The 20368-nt window shown below is 38.9% G+C and overlaps 1 protein-coding gene across 6 annotated transcripts in view; it reads right to left on the bottom strand.

Annotated features, from left to right (window-relative positions):
- PIEZO2 (piezo type mechanosensitive ion channel component 2) overlaps positions 1 to 20368 on the bottom strand; it is a 346396-nt gene that overhangs the window by 59350 nt on the left and 266678 nt on the right. For all 6 annotated transcript variants that reach the window (XM_066579538.1, XM_066579535.1, XM_066579540.1 and 3 more), the window contains exons 22-32: positions 19677 to 19877; positions 17918 to 18122; positions 17699 to 17800; positions 15878 to 16043; positions 13899 to 14142; positions 12738 to 12834; positions 7717 to 7876; positions 7549 to 7638; positions 6974 to 7095; positions 4642 to 4713; positions 703 to 806 (exon numbers count right to left, since the gene is read on the bottom strand). In XM_066579538.1, the coding sequence (XP_066435635.1) occupies positions 703 to 806; positions 4642 to 4713; positions 6974 to 7095; positions 7549 to 7638; positions 7717 to 7876; positions 12738 to 12834; positions 13899 to 14142; positions 15878 to 16043; positions 17699 to 17800; positions 17918 to 18122; positions 19677 to 19877 (1563 nt within the window). The remainder of the gene's footprint in view (positions 1 to 702; positions 807 to 4641; positions 4714 to 6973; positions 7096 to 7548; positions 7639 to 7716; positions 7877 to 12737; positions 12835 to 13898; positions 14143 to 15877; positions 16044 to 17698; positions 17801 to 17917; positions 18123 to 19676; positions 19878 to 20368) is intronic.

Raw genomic sequence — 20368 nt, 5'->3', positions numbered from 1 at the left:
AATATACAGATGAAGTATGGCCGAACACAGAAAACTATCCTTTCTGCTTTATCCTACTAAAGCAATCATCAAACAGGATGGCAACTGCATGTACCAGTTGCACATTTTTCGACATTACAGTCACCATTATTCTACTGCTCCTAACAACGATACTAATAGTAATTGAACAATACAAGTAAAGAGATCACACAATTTATTGTATTGTGTAGAAGAATTGAAAATAGGATATCATTTTGACAACATCTGTACATTTCACATTTTTTTAAAACAGTGTTTTATTTTTCTTAAAGGCAAAACACTACCACATAATTAATATAAAGCTGGAAAAGAATCAAGTCACAGGTAAGAAGAGCAATTCATTTAAACAAAAGCTTTTCAAGCAACTGTAAGCAATGCCAAAATTTGCTTCTTCACTTTTTTTCTGTTTTATTGAAAAAATAAAGTTCTGGATAAAACTTTATTTTTCAGGACCCTCCTAGTAAAAGTGAAGACAGACACATATATGTAAAACACCTTTCCCACAACAAAGGTTTTTGTCAATGCTATAGGCAAGCAGCATTGAAACTGAATGAAACCACGTGTTCATTGCAGTAGTAATACACATAGAAGACGACAAGAACATAGAGCTTATCAAGCTTGTCTTGACAGCAAAACTTTGTATCGTTCGTGCACAAGACATCTTTGTGTCCCATCAAAACCTACCTGGAAAGCAGATTTTCTTCTGAGCTCATCCTCATCCTTAGTTTCATCTTCCTCTTCTTCTTCACTATCCGTCTCAAATAAATAATAATCACCGCTTCTGACCACTAAGTAAAATAAAGCAGTTACTCACTTCTAGAACGTCTAAACAACATTTAACTACCATGACCAATATTATGGTTACTTAGATCTTACCACTAAACTGTGCACATAGCAGTACAGTATACCATAGACTTTCCCAAGTACATCATGATTCGGCCTTACTACAGTGCAAACATTCAATGCAGCTGTCGAACCTCTGACCAAGGACAAATCATCTACTTGTCAATAGTGAACATAAACTATGATACATGTCTATGCCGTTAAGTCGAAAGTGTAAAGACCTGAATGACTAAAAGTCGGATTAGTGCCTGTAAATTAAGAAAGACCTTTTCGCCTCCATGTTAGTAAGTATATTAAATAACCTATGCCTTATATCCTTGAGCAGAACCTTTATGTCTGAATTGAGTATTGTTTCACAAAGCCTAAGAAAACACAAAGGCAGCAAAATGAAAGATGGTGAGCATTATTCAACAGCAGCCAATTCATTACTTTCTATGTACAGATACAACTACTAAAGTAATGTGTAGATTTAAGCTTTAACACTCAAGTCACAATTATTGAAAGAAACTCATCGTTAATGAACATTTTGCCCTTATTATCTGCTAGCAATCCAACAGAAACTGGTCAATATATGGAATAGTACTGAGTTGTGTGTGTCGGTATGTACGCTTAGGATATAATGAGGCAGGGCTTGACTACAATTGCAAGCTACTAACTTTATGGGTTATATGGGTTATATACGATTCACTGAACGCTGTATTTTGCAATGTTGTTTTCACAGTAAGTTGCTAGATGCTAATATAGAAAGGTCATAAAGAAAGTGACGTGCAGCATCGTCTATGTGTAAGGTTTCTGGTAAGTACTAAAATAAATACTGCACACAGCGCTTACTGTACATGTGCATGTATTAACAGTACTAGCTTTTGTTTAGCTGACCTGCTACAAATAGTAGTTATATGTCTCATCGAGCTTAATTTAGAGAAGATTGCTTAAGCTGTGCTCATATATATCATTTGGCTCCAGTCAGTTCTGTTTTGTCTGAGCTGGACAAAACTGATTTATAAATTGCGCACTATATCTGGCTCAAAGTGACGTTTGGAGTCACAACTAATGCCACTAGACACAAAAAGGTGGAAACTATCAGATCTGTTTGGCATGGCTTTCCCTCCGACGTTTCATACTACTGCAGAGGGATAGGAAAGTAGAGGACTGAACATATGTGAAAGTGTCTTTAACTGACCACTAATTATGGAATAGAATATTGTAAGTTGGTGCAAATCTTATTAAATTCCGCGGTTAGATAAGTATTATTTCATCGTTTACATAGAATATAGTCTTTTTCTATTGAACTCTTATAGCGCATTGTAATCGAGGCTTTGGGTTTCTAGTTAGATGTTTAATCATGTACTAATAAGAGCAAAATGAGAGGGAATTCTTGCAGAGGGAAGCAGTTCATTTGAGCATTGACATTGAAGCACAGGATCATTTGGGCACCAGATTCTTTAGGTTCTAGCGTTAATAACATTATATTGTGAGTAATACTGGAGATTGGATTTAAAATTTGAGAACAGGTAATGGTTTTAGAGTGCAGAATTATACAGTAATTAGAGAAGAGAATCTACGCTAGATTTAATGAACCTAAAGCAGTAGTGTCCAAATATCCAAAGACTAAATCACTGCTGCCCAAATGAACTGAGCCCAACAGTATATACCCAAATATCAGTGCTATACATTGCAGAGTGAGTAATGGCTATTTACTTACTATACATCAATTACATATTAATAAGAGTCCTATTCATCATATCATTGGTTATGATGTGTAACATATTCATGAATAGGGCTCTTAAAAATACAATTTAGAGAAGCCTCTTCAGTTTTCTAAATTGTGTGAAGTACCAATATGACATAAAATATTGTCATAACATAATTTCATGTACAATTTGTATTGTTTAAGAATGCACATTTTAATGTTGAAAAACATCACTAAAATACTCTATGCCATGTTGATACTACACAGTTTATAAGAACCCGTTGATTGCCGAACTACGTATAAAGCAACATTTTCTGTAGTGTTTCCATCAGCAGTCAAGGGGGAAACGTTTAATGGGCTGGCCTTTATTCTTCAACTCCTCCAGTAATACAGTTTTTCCAGTATATTGTCATTGAAGAAGAGAAAAATCCCATGGCTTAGGCTGCTAGCAAGCAGTACCAAACAGTGTAAAGTGAACTATAACATGAATGCAAAGGGAACAAGGAAATTCAGAACCTCCACAATTAAAATTCAATTCTTTTTTATTCCATATTTAAAAATATAAATATTTAAATATGGAATAAAGAAGAATTGAATTTTAAGTGTGGAGGTGCTGAATTTCCTTGTTTCCTGTGCATTCTTCAAGCTCTTTGCTGACTGCTGTCCGGGCATTTCTGGCTGAGTGACTGCAGTATTGGTTCGGTGAGCTCCTATTTCAAGTACTTCTATATAATATCAATGGCTTATCTTTAAGATAGGTGATCACTATAAGATTGGTGCGTGTTTAAGGGTCCTTTTAGACCTTGTCATCGCTAGCTTGTTCGTTTCATGCAGCCTGTTTAGATAGGCAAATACATCGTTGGCTCGTTCTAACAAAAATCGTTCGGAATTGTTCAATCTTTCACATTTGCTTTATAAGCGAATGAGAGGGTCTGAGCAAGAGGTATTAAAACAGAACGATAAGTGAACGAGCCCACAATCATTTTTATGACTGCAAGATTATTGTTCGTTGTTCAGTCATTGGCGGCGTTTAAACTAAACGATTATCGTTCACTTTCACTTGTTTGAACGACTTTTTGAATGATAATCGTTCCATCTAAAAGCACAATAACCTTTGGCACCCACCCAGTGAGCTGACTGAAGAAGCCATGTGCTTCAGTGGGTGCTATGTCTTCTTCACTGTTCACCAGGCAGAGTTCTGCCTGGTAAGCTATGAAGGGGACCTGGCACCCACTGAAGTGCCATAGAAATTCAAAACCTACAATAAAAAAAACTGACATTCGCTTATCAAAACTGTACTGTGTCACTTCCAGTTGTTAAGAGAACCACAAGACTGACAGTCAGACAATGGCTGAAGTTCTACTTCAATTGGGCAATGTGGGGCAAATGAATCCCGTCAAATATGACAACATAAAAATAATGAAATGATTTCTGGAGGATCAGAAAATAGAGGCCAAAGTCACAATTTACAAACAAGACCGGTCTCTTCAACAATATTTTCAGTTAAATCAGAACAGATAGTCACTTGGCACAGTTTCTTTGTGACTCCACATACTTGGTCAAATATATGAGGTCATAAACATAATAAAAAATGTGCTCTCTCAGAGAGATGTGTATGTGCAATTTACTATTTATGACCCATACACAACTTTTTAGGACCGGTGCACAAAGTACACAACTCTGTGTCCGGAACAGGTAAAAACAACTGGATGGGCACAACTGTTATACATTAGGTAGCGATAGCATGATCTAAAAATTTAATTCAAAATTCTTAGCTATTTGTAAGGCTCACTAGTCTGGTAAATTAGTCACTTGAATGCTTGTACGTAATATAGTATGCCTTAACAGATGTTGATATAGGATAGCCATGGAAGGCTTTCTCAAGAGTGAGAACTTCATGGTAAGCAAACAACAGAACATTTAAAAATATGACTTTTTCCTACAATAAATGTTTTCCAATTCTAATAGCAATTTTCTTGACCTTCTGTGGAGACACAAATAATAAACCATGCATTAAAACAAACAGACGATTCTGGTCAAGGATATAAGGCCTAAATCCATACACTTGGTAAATGATCAAGAAAACCTACTGGAAGCATGATCAACCCAAGGCCGCCACCACTGCTTTTTTTTGCCCTTGACTTTCTCTTTTTCTGCTTCTCCTAAAATGAAATATGTTAATACATTAATTGAGTATAAAATTTTTATGAGATGTTCAACATTTCAAAACATAGGTCAGATGTATTTATGACAATCCATTTACATATATTACATGTCAGGTTGTGCTGCTGGGATTTGTTGTTCTACAGGATTCCTTTCACAGGGAGCGGTTAATTATTGCTGGCTGGGTGTGGTATTCTCCAGCAGCCAATCCCCTTTACTCTGCAGCATAGTAGTTGATGCTGGTCATTGTACTGCTTAGATATCACTGTCTTGTGCCCACTCAGAGCTGTGTTTGCATGTAGGTCTGTTAGTGTCTCTCTAATTCCAAAGACAGTTTGGACACGTGTAGTCCTTGTCTGTATCATATGCAGACCCCCTCTTCCCTTCCCCTGACAGGTGCGGCCTCCAAACGTCTTATGTCTCGTTTGTGTGTCAGATGGTTGATGTCTGACTCAGTTCCCTATGTCAGCACATCGGCTGACTGTCTATTCCCCTGGTATGAGGACACTTTAGACTTGCTGTGGAGTTTCATCTGTGTGCATGTGAGCTCTGGGTGGAGTCCGGGTTGTATGCACTACCTGTTGTAGCCTGGTGTGAACAGTGACTTGTGTTGTATGTCGGTGCAAGTGGCCAGACATGTGGTGTAAGCAGTCCTGTTCTGTGTACTGTGTGTGTCTACAGTGTCATGTCCATGTGTTTTAGTGTCTTGCTAGAGTAGGGACTGCAAGACACAAGGAGCCTTGCCGTGGCCTTGCAGCTTAAGTTCATTGGCCAATGCACGAACTAATTCCTCGCTTTTTATATTCAGCTTTTCCATCTGCTGTAGAGTGCAAGGTTTGTGTGGTGAGTTTGTGCATTTTGTCAGTTTTGCTGGTTGTGAGAGTCCCCCCTTTAGGGAGAGCAGGACCAAGGTTCCAGGGTTTGGCCGCCTTTATAAAGGTGATCGCTCTGCTTTTTTAGGTAGGGCCATGTCATCCTCCCAGCAGTATAGGGCCAGTTGTCCTTAAACCTGTGCTTTTGGGTCACGTTCGTGTGGACCCAGTGCTTAGTTGTCCACACAAACGTAACATAATGCACCCCCTTTTGTAACTTGGAAGGCATTATGTCATGTTCATGTGGACTCGGTGCATAGTTGCCCACATGAACGTAACATTACAGTTGTATGTAATACACACAATTTGTGTTTGCCTGTTTTATGGATTCATGGGCGAATTCAAAAGTATCATTTAAGGATGGACTCACCTCTCTTGGGCATAGGCCTCCAAAATGAACTCAGGGTAGGTAAGTTCCAACTATATTCTGTTCTAATTAAAACAACCTGTTTTTATTACTGCCCTGAGTTCATTTTGGAGGCCTAGGCCCAAAAGAGATAAGTCTGTCAGTGAAAGATCCTATCTGATAAGGTCACCTTATTGGGGAAGAGGGGTTTATGCAATTTGACCAAAATGTGCACTGAGAACCTCAAATTAATATGTATACAACATATAACACTAATGTCCTTCAAAATAATTAATCTATTTAGTGTGCTGTTGTACCTCTTGTGTTGGTTCATTTAAGGAACACTAATTAACTAAAACTACGTATGGGGAATGAATGAAATTTAATGTAAGAGTTCCCAATAACAACCACTCAGATTGCAGCTTCCATGAAAAATGTATATTGATCAATCATAAATCTACATTTACATATGGTTCCATTTTGTGTGGAGATGCTCAATTTTTAGATTTTTTTATTGCTCATTTTGTATGGAATATGTTGTTATTTTGTTTACTCAATTTCCAATTTTAGATGTCACCAATAAAGAGGACTTGGAATGGGACAAAGTCAGCAGGGTTGGCTGTATAGCCTTGCAACCATTGCCCTGCCAACTCTATCCCTATTTTTCTGTTTTTTGTACCCACCTCTGTTCACTCAGTTAAGCTCTTCTTAGGTCTGGCTCCTGGATCTGTCAATATGTCGAGCAGGCATCCCCACCACTTACTGTCAATGAGTGACCTCAGACTGTCGTCAATCAAGTCCGACTTCACCCATCGACAGTGAGCGGTGGGGATCACCCACTTGACACATAGACAGCGTCAGGACCTGGACTTAAAAAGAGCCTGTTCAGGCAAACAGAGACAAGTATGAAAAACAGGGATAGAGTCAGCAAGGCTACAACTGCAGAGCTATGCAGCCAGCCCTACTGGCTTTATTCCACGACAAGTTTTCTTTAAATATTGAATTGCAAATAAAGTACCTTGTCATATAAATTTACTGTACCTTCATCATCATCTTCATCATGTTTCTGAATCTCCTGGCCTTCTCCTGATTCCTGTGCAAGACTCAGCATTCTTTCTTTACCTTTTTTATATTTTTCTTGCCTGGCTTTAATGCGATCCATCCTGGTAAAATTAATAGTGTTATGACATGTGCAGTACACATGCAAGACTTTGTAAGAGCAATCAATAAGGATTGTGTTTTACACAATGATAGCTGTTAAAAGTTTGTATTCACTGTATGTTTATTTGTGAAACACTGGTGTTCTTTGAGAAATCTGAAAAAGCGCCAGGCCATATGAAAGAAATAGCAGCCAGAATTGATAAATTCTAATGAAATTGCAGACTGTGTGATAAAATATCTTAGAATTCTGGGATTTATTCTTAGAATTCTGACTTTTATTCACAGATTTCTGACTTTTTAATCACAAAAACCTGACTAATTTAGGTTACGATTTTGACTTTTTACTGCTGGATTCTGATTTCTGGAGTTCAGAATTTTTAAGTTTTATCTCGGAACTGTACTATTTTTAAGAGCTCCTCTATACAGTGGAATGAAAAAGATAGATATCCACATACTGTCTCTTCAGCTGATCCATTGATTTTTTCTCCTCTTCAAGTCTTGCTTTTACAGCTTTGACAATAGTAGCCTGAAAAAGTTCTGCCCCTCTGAAGAAAAATGAAGGAAAGTTAAATAGTTTTCACTTTTTCATTAGAAATCGTTGTGATTACATGTCTATCACATACCTTGAAGCGAGAATCTGAGAAGATTTGATATCTGCAACAACATGTAGGAAGTAATAGCTCATGAATACACGTCTTTGCAATAAGAGGAATGCAAAACATATACTGTCCCAGATGATTCCAGCCTCACCACTTGGTAACTGACAGATCTTCTGGTCCATTGCTAAAAGAGCAAAAATGAAAAACATACTGTTTAAGTATTACTGCCTACAGATTATGAATTTCAAGATCAGAAATGTGTCTCTGATTTCATATCTCTACAGACTAGGATTCAAGGAGACTATTTTAACCAATGCTGGTGGGAATTTCCACTGGTTAAAAATGTACAGGTAGGTTAATTAGCATACTATAAAACTGGCCCTAGCGTGTGCCTAGAAGAGAAAAATTAGATTAATGCATAAGTGCTATATACGTAACAGGATATACAAATTATGTGTCTGTGACTGTGATATCCATCAATACAACAATTGTGTTCAATTGGTTAATGGTATAGGTTATCATACCTGTTTGAAAGGGAACCTGCAAGCACCTTTGGGACCAATAAACAACCACCATGCTTTTATGCAACTGGGGTTTAGCTCAAATATCAATTATAAAAACAAATAGCGGAAAGGATGCAAAACGAAAATCACTACATGCCAGAAAAATCAAATATTACAGAAAAGTCGCATGTAAGACCATCCTGTAGTATACCAAAAGGAACATGAACAACGAATAACAACAGTCATTGGCTGCTACAGCAGGTTTATGGGACATCACACTTGTATGTAAACAAATAGTCGAGACTGGAGCTGAAGGACAAATGTGGGAGCGGGGAGAGTTGAGTAACATTGAAAGATAAAGGCCCTTTTATACACAAAGATAATCTTACAAAGGAATGAAAGATTCAGCTATCTATTTGCATAAAGTGTTAATGGCCATTAACACTTTATCATCTTCCTTTGCATGTAAAAGGACCTCTAGGAGTTTTTTCAACCCACCCTCAGCTGTGAAAACAGCTGCCGACACATTCCGTTGTTCTTCTCATGACTAGTGTAAACATGCCCCAGCGAGAACATCCTGCAGTCTATTGAAAGATGAGCGAAATGCATTCAAATGGAATGTATTTGCTCAGTCTTTCAGAGGCTGAACGATGGAATTTAAGTGAACCAAAATCCATTGTTTAAATGAAAAGTGCACGATGCCCGCATTTCCATGTAAGGATTATCACTCATTTTCGGCTGTTTGGATGAATTTTGAGCAATAATCTTTGCGTGTAAAAGGGCCTTAACACTTATATATAAATAATTCACGATCTACCAATCAGTAGAGGTGATGATCACAGCTTATCTACTCTCCCTCTCTACACAATGACCTCTATACAGGTCACAGAGCATGTCTAGAATAATCTCTCAATGAATCAGCCGCCTGGTCAATTCCTGTCCACTGTGTCTATGGCACATGAGGCTATTGTAAATAGAATGCGCTAAATGCTATTAACTGCAGATCAGACAAAATAGTCACTTCCATAGTCATGTACAGCCAATAGAATAAAAAATAAAAAAAATCTACAAAGAAAAAATAAAAACAGATTAGAAAAAAAATGAAAAACGTTTCACTATTTTATTTTAATTAGAGCAAAAGTATAGATGATACATTTCATTTAGGACAAAAAAACTTTAATTTGCTTAAGTAGTCATGTCCTGAAAGTCAATACTGTGTGGAGCTACCTTTTTCTGCAATTACAGACGCAAGTCTCTTGGAGTATGTCTCTATTAACTTAGCATATCTAGACACTGGGATTTTTGCCCATACTTGCAGGCAAAACAGCTCCAACTCCTTCAAGTTAGATGGGTTGCATTAGTATACAGCAATCTTCAATTCATGCCACAGAGTCTCAGTTGGATTGAGGTTTGGGCTTTGAATAGGCCATTCTAAGATATTTAAATGTTTCCCCTTAAACCACTTCAGTGTAGCTTTAGCAGTATGTGAAGGGTCATTATCCTGCTGGAAGTTGAAACTCTGTCCCAGGGCATTGCCCTGTTTAATGTAATGCATTTTTCCTTCAATCCCGATCAGTTCTCCAGCTTCTACCTATAAAAATCATCCCCACATCATAATGCTGCCACCTCCATGCATCACTGTGGGAACGGTATTCTTGGGGGTGATGGGAAGTGTTGGTTTTGCGCCACACATAGCATTTCACATGATAGCCAGAAGTTCAATTGTAGTTGCATTTGACCAGAGCACCTTCTTCTATGTGTTTGGCAAAGTTCACATGCTGTTCTTTAAGCAATGGCTTTTTTTCTGGCCAGTCTTCCATAAACCCCATTCTGCGGATTGTACGGCTTCTAGTGCTCCTATGGACAGATAATTCCATCTCTTCGGTGGATAATCCGAATTACTTCAGAGTTGTTATTGCTCTTTTTGTTGATAGGGATATAGATAATTGTCAAAGGGCATCTTTAGAAAGCTAAACTCCGACTGCATAATGGAATGATGATGGTTTAGTGGTCCTAAAGCTGCTAATGTGTTTCCTTTAAAGAGTACCTGCACTTTTTTTTTTAAGTACAGAGTAAGCAAAAATAAAACATGACATTTCTTAATAAACTGGTATATGGGAACAGCTGTGCTTATATTTCCCATTACTGTCTTCTTCTAGCTGCGTAGCTGAAGAGAAGTTTTGTAAAAAAAAATATACAGAATAAACTAATAAAACCTATTGCAAAAATGCTTAGAATCGCCTATTCTGTATATTAAAAAAGTGCTATTGTGTATGAGAGCATCCTGACGCTCTTCAGTCTACAGGGGAAGATAAGGATAGGAAGAGGCTGTTAACAATTATCGCTCAAAAGCTATCGTTTCAGTGATAATGGTTGTGTGTAAAGCTACCATCTTTCACTCTTCGGCTGAACGATGACTTTTAGCTGTACGTAAAATCCATCTTTCATCCAGAATGAAGATAACACAGACCACATGCTATGTTTGCTGTCCATGGTGCTGAATTCTCCATGACAGGGCTGATTACATTGTATTCAGCAGAGTCCACAGCAGCCCCATGGCAGAACAAAGGAGCTGTATGCAGAGAACAGACCACCTACTTTACTCTATATACAGCTCCTGGAGGCTCATTAACATGCAAATGAAGGTGATGAGCTGCTAATAGACATTAGTGTCAATTAGCAGGTTGTGCAAAAAAATCGCTCAAAATCTTTTGAACAATTATCTTTGCATGTAAATGGGCCCTTAGGTTTCAACTGCCTTTTGTTCTAGGGATATAAGCTGCTTCTAGAAATGTCTGGCAGTGTCCTTTTCCCTTCTTTGTATTTAGAACATAAGCACACTTAGCTAAGCCCAGGATGTATGTGAATGGGAATGCAGGCCAGATAGCTGTTGGCCAAATGAGCATTCAGCAGATTTAAGCAATGCTTATGTCCTCATTCAAGACGTTCAGTACAGTGCATGTGCCACAGCAAGCAAAAAATTGAAAAGATACTTCAACAACAAACTATGGGCCGATCTAGAACGCTATCCTTCAAGGAACAAACTCCAGTCATTACCCTGATTAAACCCATACAATAAACCCTTGCTCAAAGAAATCATCAATCCGCTCACTGCAACTTCCTTTAAAATCTGGCATAAAATAAACAAGAAAAGGAAGTTTATATCCTATATAAGCGGATATACTCCCTTCTTAAATGTAATGCCAAACAAATTGAAAAGACTCAAAAACTACCTTTTACAACATTCCAAATTTTCCAACACAACAGCTTTGAAGCTCTTCCATAATAACATGTTTATTCCACTACAAGACCTCCATAAGACATTATGCTTATCACAACTCAACAAAAGGGACTACGAGGCAATCTGAGATTCGATATCTCTTTTCCAACCAGATATTCTGGATACTAACCACAACTTGCTTGTTCACAAGCTTTTCGATGAAGGTTATCCCTTCAGGGGGATTATCTCCAAATTATATCACACATTCACATATAATATAGAATATCCCTCATATATCACCTGTTGGGAGAGAGACCTCAACATTGTATTCTCACAAGATGAAATTAAGACCATCTTAAAAAACTCACACTCATACTCAACATCCATAAGCTACCAAGAACTGAACTATAAAATAACTTCCAGATGGTACAAAACTCCAGACCTTCTCCATAAAATTGATCCAAAATATCCTCTGATGTGTTGGAGATGTCTTAAAGCGGAAGGTACACTCTCACATGTTTTGTATTTATGCTCATCTTTACAGCCTTTCCTGAGTGAAGTGCAAAGGATATCAAGTCTTATTCTTGAGCATGAAGTAATAATCTCACCCAAAAATTTCCTGCTAAACATTACCTTCCCCCGCCCCATCCCGACTGTTTCGGGAAAAAGAAACTTACATTGCTTATAGACACAGCTAAAATACTGATCCCAAGACACTGGAAAGAAACTGACCCTCCTAGTATCCAGGAACGGATGCTCTACTCTACTCTAAGCAGCTTAAAAAAAAAAACAGACTTCTCCAAGAAGGAAAGGCGGAGAAATATCTTAAAACATGGTCTACATGGATTTCTTACAGACATAAATGATGCCCATCTCACACATATACTTTCCGCCAAGTAGCATACCCCCTCAAGGTAATACATTTACTGTACAATACTGTAATCTGACTAATAAGCAGAGTTCTAAATTCCCCTTTGTTCCTTGTCCCCCCTTCCCACCTTTGTTTATTCTTTCTCATTTTTTGCACTCTGATTCACTGATATCACAACTGCTATGCACAAGTCTGTTAATGAGAGAATTTTAGAGTGCTGTTACACTCATACCCTATCTTCCTCTCTTTTCTTTCTGTACCTAATTTCATAAAATAAAGAATTTATACAAAAAAAAAAATTGAAAAGACGATCAGTTAAATTACCATCTTACCACAGTCGGATATTCTTATGACATAAGAATTAATTCACAAAACACTTAATTTTTTATTTTGCAGATAATAATTCATTAAGTTAACAGAATTGTGTTAGATATGAAGTTTAATTACTTACGGATATCATAACCTTTAACAGTGCATGCCAGGCTGAATGCCTGAATTAACCAGCAACTGTTTTCTATCAGTGAGTCTATGTAGCCACATGCCCCTATCTGCAATATAAAACACGTTTTAGAAGCTGGGAAAAAACAAGTGTAAATTTATAACATAGATATTTGTGTGAAAGGTGTAAAAGCTTCTAGCAACAACTTTGTTAAGGGAGAACAGAACATTAATCTATTTTTTTGCCTATTATGTAGGTATTAAACTTCATAATAGGCAAAACATAGATAAAATAAGTCCACATGAAGAACTATCTTCAGTGATAACTTGCCACCAGAAGTGCACAATAATTACAACAGTCAACAACCTTACATCCACGTACAAAGAGCCTTGAAAGGACACTGTCATCACCTTGGAGGCCCATAAACTATATTATGGGACTGAAAGTGGAGGGAACAGATAATCTTGGGAGCTGTGTTTCGTAATCACTGCATGCCCCATTCCAGCACTGTACCCTGCAAAGTTGGCGCACGCTAGCAGCTTAATTGAAGCTGCATGCATCTCCCATTCATCTCTATGGTGAGTCAAGCTGCTGGTGCACGTAAGGCAGAAGCGCAGATCATGCTCTCCGCCTCACAGCTGACAAGTGGCTCCTATCTGCCCCACTAAGCCCCACCTCTTCCCCTCCAGTCCATCTATATGGTAAGCTTGGTTCTCCTTTCTTATCTATGCAGCTTGGTTCTGGTACTACATTTATGTAGTAAGCTTGGTTCTGGCATTTATCTATGTTGTAAGCTGAGTTCTAGTATGATATCTATTTAGAAAGCCTTCTTCTATTACTATATGTATGTATTAAGCTTGGTTCTGGTACCACATCTATGCAGTAAGCTTGGTTCTGTTATTGTATCTATTTAGTAGCTTAGTTCTGGTATTGTATATATATAATAAGCTTATTCAAGTATGCATGTATATGGGGCATTCAGGAGGGATAGTTGTGAGCCTAACAAGCATTTGGCTGACAGCTCCGTAAGGTGTATGTCAGCAGCTTAAAACTCACTCAATAGGGGGAGTGAGAACTAGAAGTGCATGAACTCTAAATGCAGCCCCGTTCACTAGCCCATGTAGCTAAACTGTAAGTAAAGCAGGTATAATTTTGAAGCATAAAAATACTAACCGACAATATGTTTTTCATGGTTATAACGAAAACATTGTATGCTATTAACCAGTCCCAGTAGCGTAGGATACTTCGTATAGGCTTTAGCAATAAGTCTCCGCCAAATAGGAGGAAGTAGAAACAGGCCACCAAATAGCCCATGCAGAATATACTGATTCTCGTAGTTCCCGTAATGAATATAATGGTGAGGACAAACCAGAAGAGGTAACTGAACATGATTACTTTGCCCATGTCCAGATAAGACCTGTAATACAAAGAATGTTAAATGTGGATATACATTTTAATGAAAATTATTGTAGTCCAGTGGTTTATCATATGAAAATAATTACAGTACTTCCAAGCACTCAACATATAATATCACCATCACCACCATACATTTTCCATTTTTTATTTCAGCTTTCCAACTAACACAATAAGGGCTCAGCATTTTGGCACATAGTTTACTATATAGATGATAAATGTGATACAGAATCTATAAGGTATGCTTCAGACAAGTTGGTGAGAACCCACTATACCACAAACTGATTTGACTCTGGGCTTTTCTTGAGGAGAGCACCTGGGGTTCCCTGGTTTTCACCTTTTAACCCCTATAGGTGGGATCTGATCCTCACTGCACGGACCTCCACACCTTTACCCCAAAAGCAGTCCTGGTTCTGTGCCAGCTGACGCAGACAGGTCTGGAGAACCATAGTATGGTACGAGAGCAGCGGGTGGAGGTATAATCGATATAGAAAGCCAAGGTCAGGACAGATGGACTTATTCCATAATGATAAGACAGGTAGAATTTTGGAGCAGGCAGCAGGCAAGGTACAAGTCGAGGTAAGGACAGAAGAAGACAGGAAAGCTAGGTGAATCAGGCATGGGTCAAACCAAGTCAGGTCAGGATACAACAGCACCTTTGCAGAACTATATGGAACTAAATACTCAGGCACTCAGCAGTGGGTGGAGGTGGTGGTGGTGGTGGGGCTTAAATAGCAAAAGAGCTGACTGCATTGGCTGGGGATGGAAAAGCTGGGGGCATGCACTCACCCTTTAGGGCTCAGTCAGATGGGCGTTTGTTTTCTGCGCATTTTTTTGCGCAGAACGCAAACGCACAAAAATTCGCGTGACCAAAGCGGGCGTCATGCTTAAAAAAACGCACTTGGCTGCATTTATGCACACATGAAGTGTGCTGCCCGTTATTCCCTGCTGCGGCTGTGACAGCTGCAGCAGGGGATTCCTTGGATGTGAAATCACTGGATGCTCTGACATCCATGGGTTTCACCTTGTGGTCAATGGGGCTGGCGGCAGCAGCAGTGGCCCCATTGACATACAGAGAAGATCGCGATCCTCTGTGACAGCTGTGGTAGAGGATTTCTCAATCTCCGTGGGGAGTCCCCTCATCACTGAACACTGTGACAGCATTGTTCAGCATTGTTGCTGTGACAGCCGTGGCAGAGGACCGCAATGCTATCTCATTGAATTCGATGGAGCCGGCGCTACAAACGCTCCATTGAAAGCAGTGAGATGCTAGCAGCCCTCACAGCGATTTTTGGGGAAGGGCTTTAAATATAAGCCCTTCCCTGAAAATCATCCCTAGAATGCGTAAAAAATAAAAAAATATATACTCACCTCTCCGCAGCTGCCGGGGCTCAGGCACTTCCAGCCGCTTCTTCTCCTGAACTGCTATGAAGTGCTTTAAGCAGGCGGGGATTTAAAATCCCCACCTGCTGAATGGGCTACCTCTGATTGGCTGAGCATTGTGACCAATCAGAGGCAGCATTCAGCCATTGAATGACAGCTGAGTGCTGCCTATGATTGGTCCCTGCGCTCAGCCAATCAGAGGCAGCACTCAGCCATTCATTGAATTCAATGACTCACAGCATCCAGGGGTGGCACATCCAAAAAATGCCACATGATATTTACGCTTTAAAATCCGCTGCCATATATTTACTGCTGCATGGACTGGTTGCTGCATGGACTGTGCAGTGTGTACATACCTGCAGTGGATAAAGTCAGGTACTGGATTGTGTTGACTAAATGAAGCAGCATCAAGATTCATACATATTTCCACATTATCCCCTGCCATTATCCGAACTGCTGCCTTATTTTCATCCTCAAAAACTTGCTTTTGAAGAGATGCGCAAAGTAGTAGCATGAAATCATCTAATGTTTTTATGGGAAAAAAACAATAACAGAGATATATATCATTAATACACGTAAGTACATACAGTTTAGTAAACTGAGTCATTGTAGTAATTAAAAATAAGAAAAGTGACTGAAACTTTAAACATAGGTTTAATGGTGGGCATACGCCTTAATAGCTGTGAGCAGAATTATTATTAGTCTGTTATCAATTTCCCTCACACCCCACCGCTCAATGTGTAGGTATTCTTAATAGATAGAGGTTAGTAACCCACTGCCAGAGATGTGTGGCTTATCTCCAGTGAGAAAGGGGATTGACCATGTTGAAATCGAGCATGCCTGATCGTTCTTCCTGGTATCTGCCACTGGAGGACATTCAGGACACCTCCATACACATTAGATGGCCAGCTAACAAATGCAATGCTATGCAGGAAACAAATTGCAGCATGTTCTATCTTGGTGCGTGATCTCGCATTGCAGCCCCACTGCCTTCAATGGGGCTGCTTGCGGCAGCTCCAGCCCCATTGAAAGCACTGGGAGAAACTCTGCGATCCTCTGCTGCAGCTGTGACAGCCACGCCGGAGGTTCACTTAATTCCTGAAGTGATGCAAGGCTGTTTTGCCATGAAAATGCATTGCATTCATGGGGAATTCATATGGTGTGGAGCGTGATATGGGGGCAGGATTCACCACCCCATATCGCTCTCGGCTGTGTGAAGTTAGCTTATGACACTGGTCGACTCAAGGCAAAACACATAAGTGAAACCTTAATAAAAATATAAAAGTCTCATGGCTCTCCTAGCAACTCCCCATTGTAGTGATTCATTAAAATAGTTTTATGCTCCCTATTGAATGCTTTTGTGGAATAAATATGTTTAGTCTCTGCTTGAGGACTTATTTACATGAGCGTATATCGGCCGGCGTTTTCATGGCCAGCCGATATACGCTTCCATCTAATCAGTTCCCTCCCACTCAGCAGCTCTCTGCCTCTCTCCTCCCCTCCAAGCGATTTGCATGGGAGTGGGCGGGATGAGGCAGAGCTAAGCTCCCGCCCCTCCCCGCCCCTTGTCCATAGCCAGCAATGGGAGTGGGCGGGACAGTGCTGAGTTTAGCTCTGCCCCCATCCCACCCTCTTCCATTGCAAACGCCGGACTGGAGGAGAGAGGCAGAGAGCCAGTGAGGATGAGGGAAGGGTGTGAACTGCTTAGATGGAAATGTATATCGTCCAGGCGTGAAAATCCGACCAATATACGCTCGTGTAAATAAGCCCTGATATTGTATATGTACTGCAGGTAATACCACCATATCTCCATGCTCTTATAATGATCCAGTGTTAAAAATAGAGTTTTCAAGTAATACGCTTTTTCAGACTTATTACCCCCCACCAAGCTGGGTACTCATTCTTACCAACCTATTCCATTTAAGCCTGAGGAAGAACCATGAGAGATTCGAAAGCTTGCTATAACATTATGTATTTTTGTTAGCCATTAAAAGCTATCATATCTACAAGATTGCTTGGTTTCTCTCACTGAGAACAATTACAATGATAAAATTAAAACATGTAAGTGAATATTATCCGGTTATTGTGATAGGTGTCTCAGCAGAGAAAGTAGAAGCTGAAATACTGAACCAGAATAACATGGCAATGTGCTATATACTACAAACTTGCATACTTACAGATGAGAAATAAGGGGTTAGGTCTCACAATGAAGTCTGGAAAATACAGCCATTTAATTATATTGGAATTAAATTTGGCTCCATGGTGTCTCCAAGGATAATCTAAAAACAGAGATAACATATTTAAAAACAATTATTTCTTGGCACAAGAATATCTTGGCAAAATAAAAAAAAAATTCTGTGCGAACAAATACTTATGGATGAAAGATGATATTTTACCTTTACATGGAGCTGGAGGAATACCAATACATAAGAAGTACTGGACTGTAATAATACAAGCAAGAAAGCAGCAATATCTATGCCAGACTTCTGCAATTGCTTTTCTCCTGCGTTTGTACAGTACGGCAAACAGCCAAAATGCATGGATCATGGCAAAGAAATCCATCCTCTGACCGATTACATTAACAGACAGTAAAAAGCAAGTCTGCGCAAGAAAAGAAAAATAACAGTTTTGTGTAATACTGCATAAAGTGTAAAGTTACAACTTTCTGAAACGTTAGGTGTTTTAAACTGGATGCCAGATTATTAAGGATTTATGCCTTGTCTTTAATCCCACAGTACATTTCTATCGCCACTTTTCTATCATAAATTTTAGTCTTGAAAGCCTAAATGTTCTGCTTAAAAACTGATACAGCTAAAAAAGTATAATTTATCTTGTTTGGTAGTTTTTTTTAATACTCAGGACAGATACGTTGGGTTCACAAAGGCATTTCTTGCCAATGTTACTGCTGAATGTTTTAATATAGTTTGCATACGTGGAATAAAGTCATTTGAAAATCCCTAAATAAATATTTTAGAACACCTTATTATTGCCATGGGAGGCTGCAGATAGCCAGTGCTGCAGGGGAAATGCAGTAATACATGGCAGCCATACAGATTTGCTCTCCTCCTGACTCACAGAGGGGGTCCCTAGTAACAGACACAACCCTATAATGTCTATATGCCCTAATAGTGTATATGGGCAGGGGTTGTATTTATGAGATAATCCCTTTAACCCCTTTTTTCCTCATTTTATTTTGTTTCTCTACACTTTAAAAAAAATATCACTTTTATTCATCCATCAACATAGCTGTCTTGAGGGACGAGTTGTAGTTTTCAGTGATGCTATTTAACGTACTGAAAAACTTAAAAAAAATTTTTTAGTGGAGTGAAATGGAAAAAAAAATTAATTCTGCCATCTTTGGTCTTGTTTCTACGGTGTACACACTGCAGCAAACATGAAACAATAATGTTATTCTATCGGTAAGTACTATTAATACAATACCATATTTATATACCATATTTTCCCACGTATAAGACGACCTTTAACCCTGAAAAATCTGCTCTGCAGTCAGGGATCGTCTTATACGCCGGGTATACAGTTGTCCGAAAAAGAAAATGAATATTCACCACCCGCGGTGCTGCTGCAGGCTGTCTCTTCCCCGTGCACGCTGGCAGAGCATTGCTTTCTGCAAGCGGGGCTTGAATGCCCCGCCTCTAGAAAGCTAATGCTCTGATTGGCTAACTTAGTCTGGCGTTCGCCAATCACAGCCTTTCACGACGTCATTGAATGGCTGTGATTGGCTAACACCAGATTAACATATGACATATTCACCGTGCCAGGAATGGAATTAAGTATAAACAAAAAAAAGATATTGTTGGAGTCAGCGGGGCCACGACTACAAAGCTATGCAGCTGGCCCTGCTGACATGATGTCATGACAATTCCAACTTTAAAATCTGCAGCAAATTTGCTGAATTTTTTTTTTGTGTACACAAAATCCATAGTAAAAATATAAATCCAAATATGTTATCCATGTCCTAAGGCAGAAAATAACTTTTTTTTTAGTTAAATCAAATAAAAAATGTTTTGGGGCACTAAATGATCTAATAAATAATGCTGTTTCAAACTACTTTTAAAGTCGTCACATTTTCGAATGTTTTTGAAGCTTTTCTTATAATGGGGGAGTTCACATTCAAATGCTTCTTAAAAGGCTTACCTCCATACCAAATTTGTAGAAAAAATAGTTTATGAAATACTTGGCACAATTTATTAGCCCATCATCCAGGTGATGTCTTGTGATATCATTAAATATTGTTCTGGTGACTGGTGCTGTCAGATTGTTTCTACACCTGTAATATTCTTGATGTCGGTAGATGGTTACTTCAAAAGCTAATATGAATAACATGAGTAAATTATTCTGAAAGGAAAAAGAAAGGGAAAAGTTACATATTTAAATGAAAAAAACCTTTTCTTCTCTAATCCAAATGGAGTTCTGACCACTAATATATTATATACTATGAAAAGCATCTACATTACACCTTACACATTCTAAGTACAGTATGAGGGGGTTTCACATCTGTGTCGCGGGTTCTGCTTTCCTGCTCTTTTTGAGGAACAGGAAAGAAGAATCCCTGTGGCCGAACAGCTCCGTCTTAGGATGGAATTGAACAATGCCAAACGTACCCCATGCGGTATGTTCGCATTTCACTCAGCTGACTGGCTTTAAGACGGAAGAAAAAGCACGACATGCAGCGCTTTTTCTTGCAGTATTTTGCGCCAGATCTGTTTGTGGGAGCCTCCAACCTAAGGTACCAACACAGATGTGAAACCACCTATACAAAAACAAAAAACTGAAATGATAGGTACAATTTTTAGAATGTGCATGAGAAAACAATGAAATACTGAACA

The sequence above is a fragment of the Eleutherodactylus coqui genome, chromosome 9, assembly GCF_035609145.1.
Source record: "Eleutherodactylus coqui strain aEleCoq1 chromosome 9, aEleCoq1.hap1, whole genome shotgun sequence".
NCBI classification, from domain to species: Eukaryota; Metazoa; Chordata; class Amphibia; order Anura; family Eleutherodactylidae; genus Eleutherodactylus; species Eleutherodactylus coqui.
The sequence above is the reverse complement of the archived record's forward strand: the minus strand, read 5'-3'. Positions and strand labels throughout refer to the sequence as shown.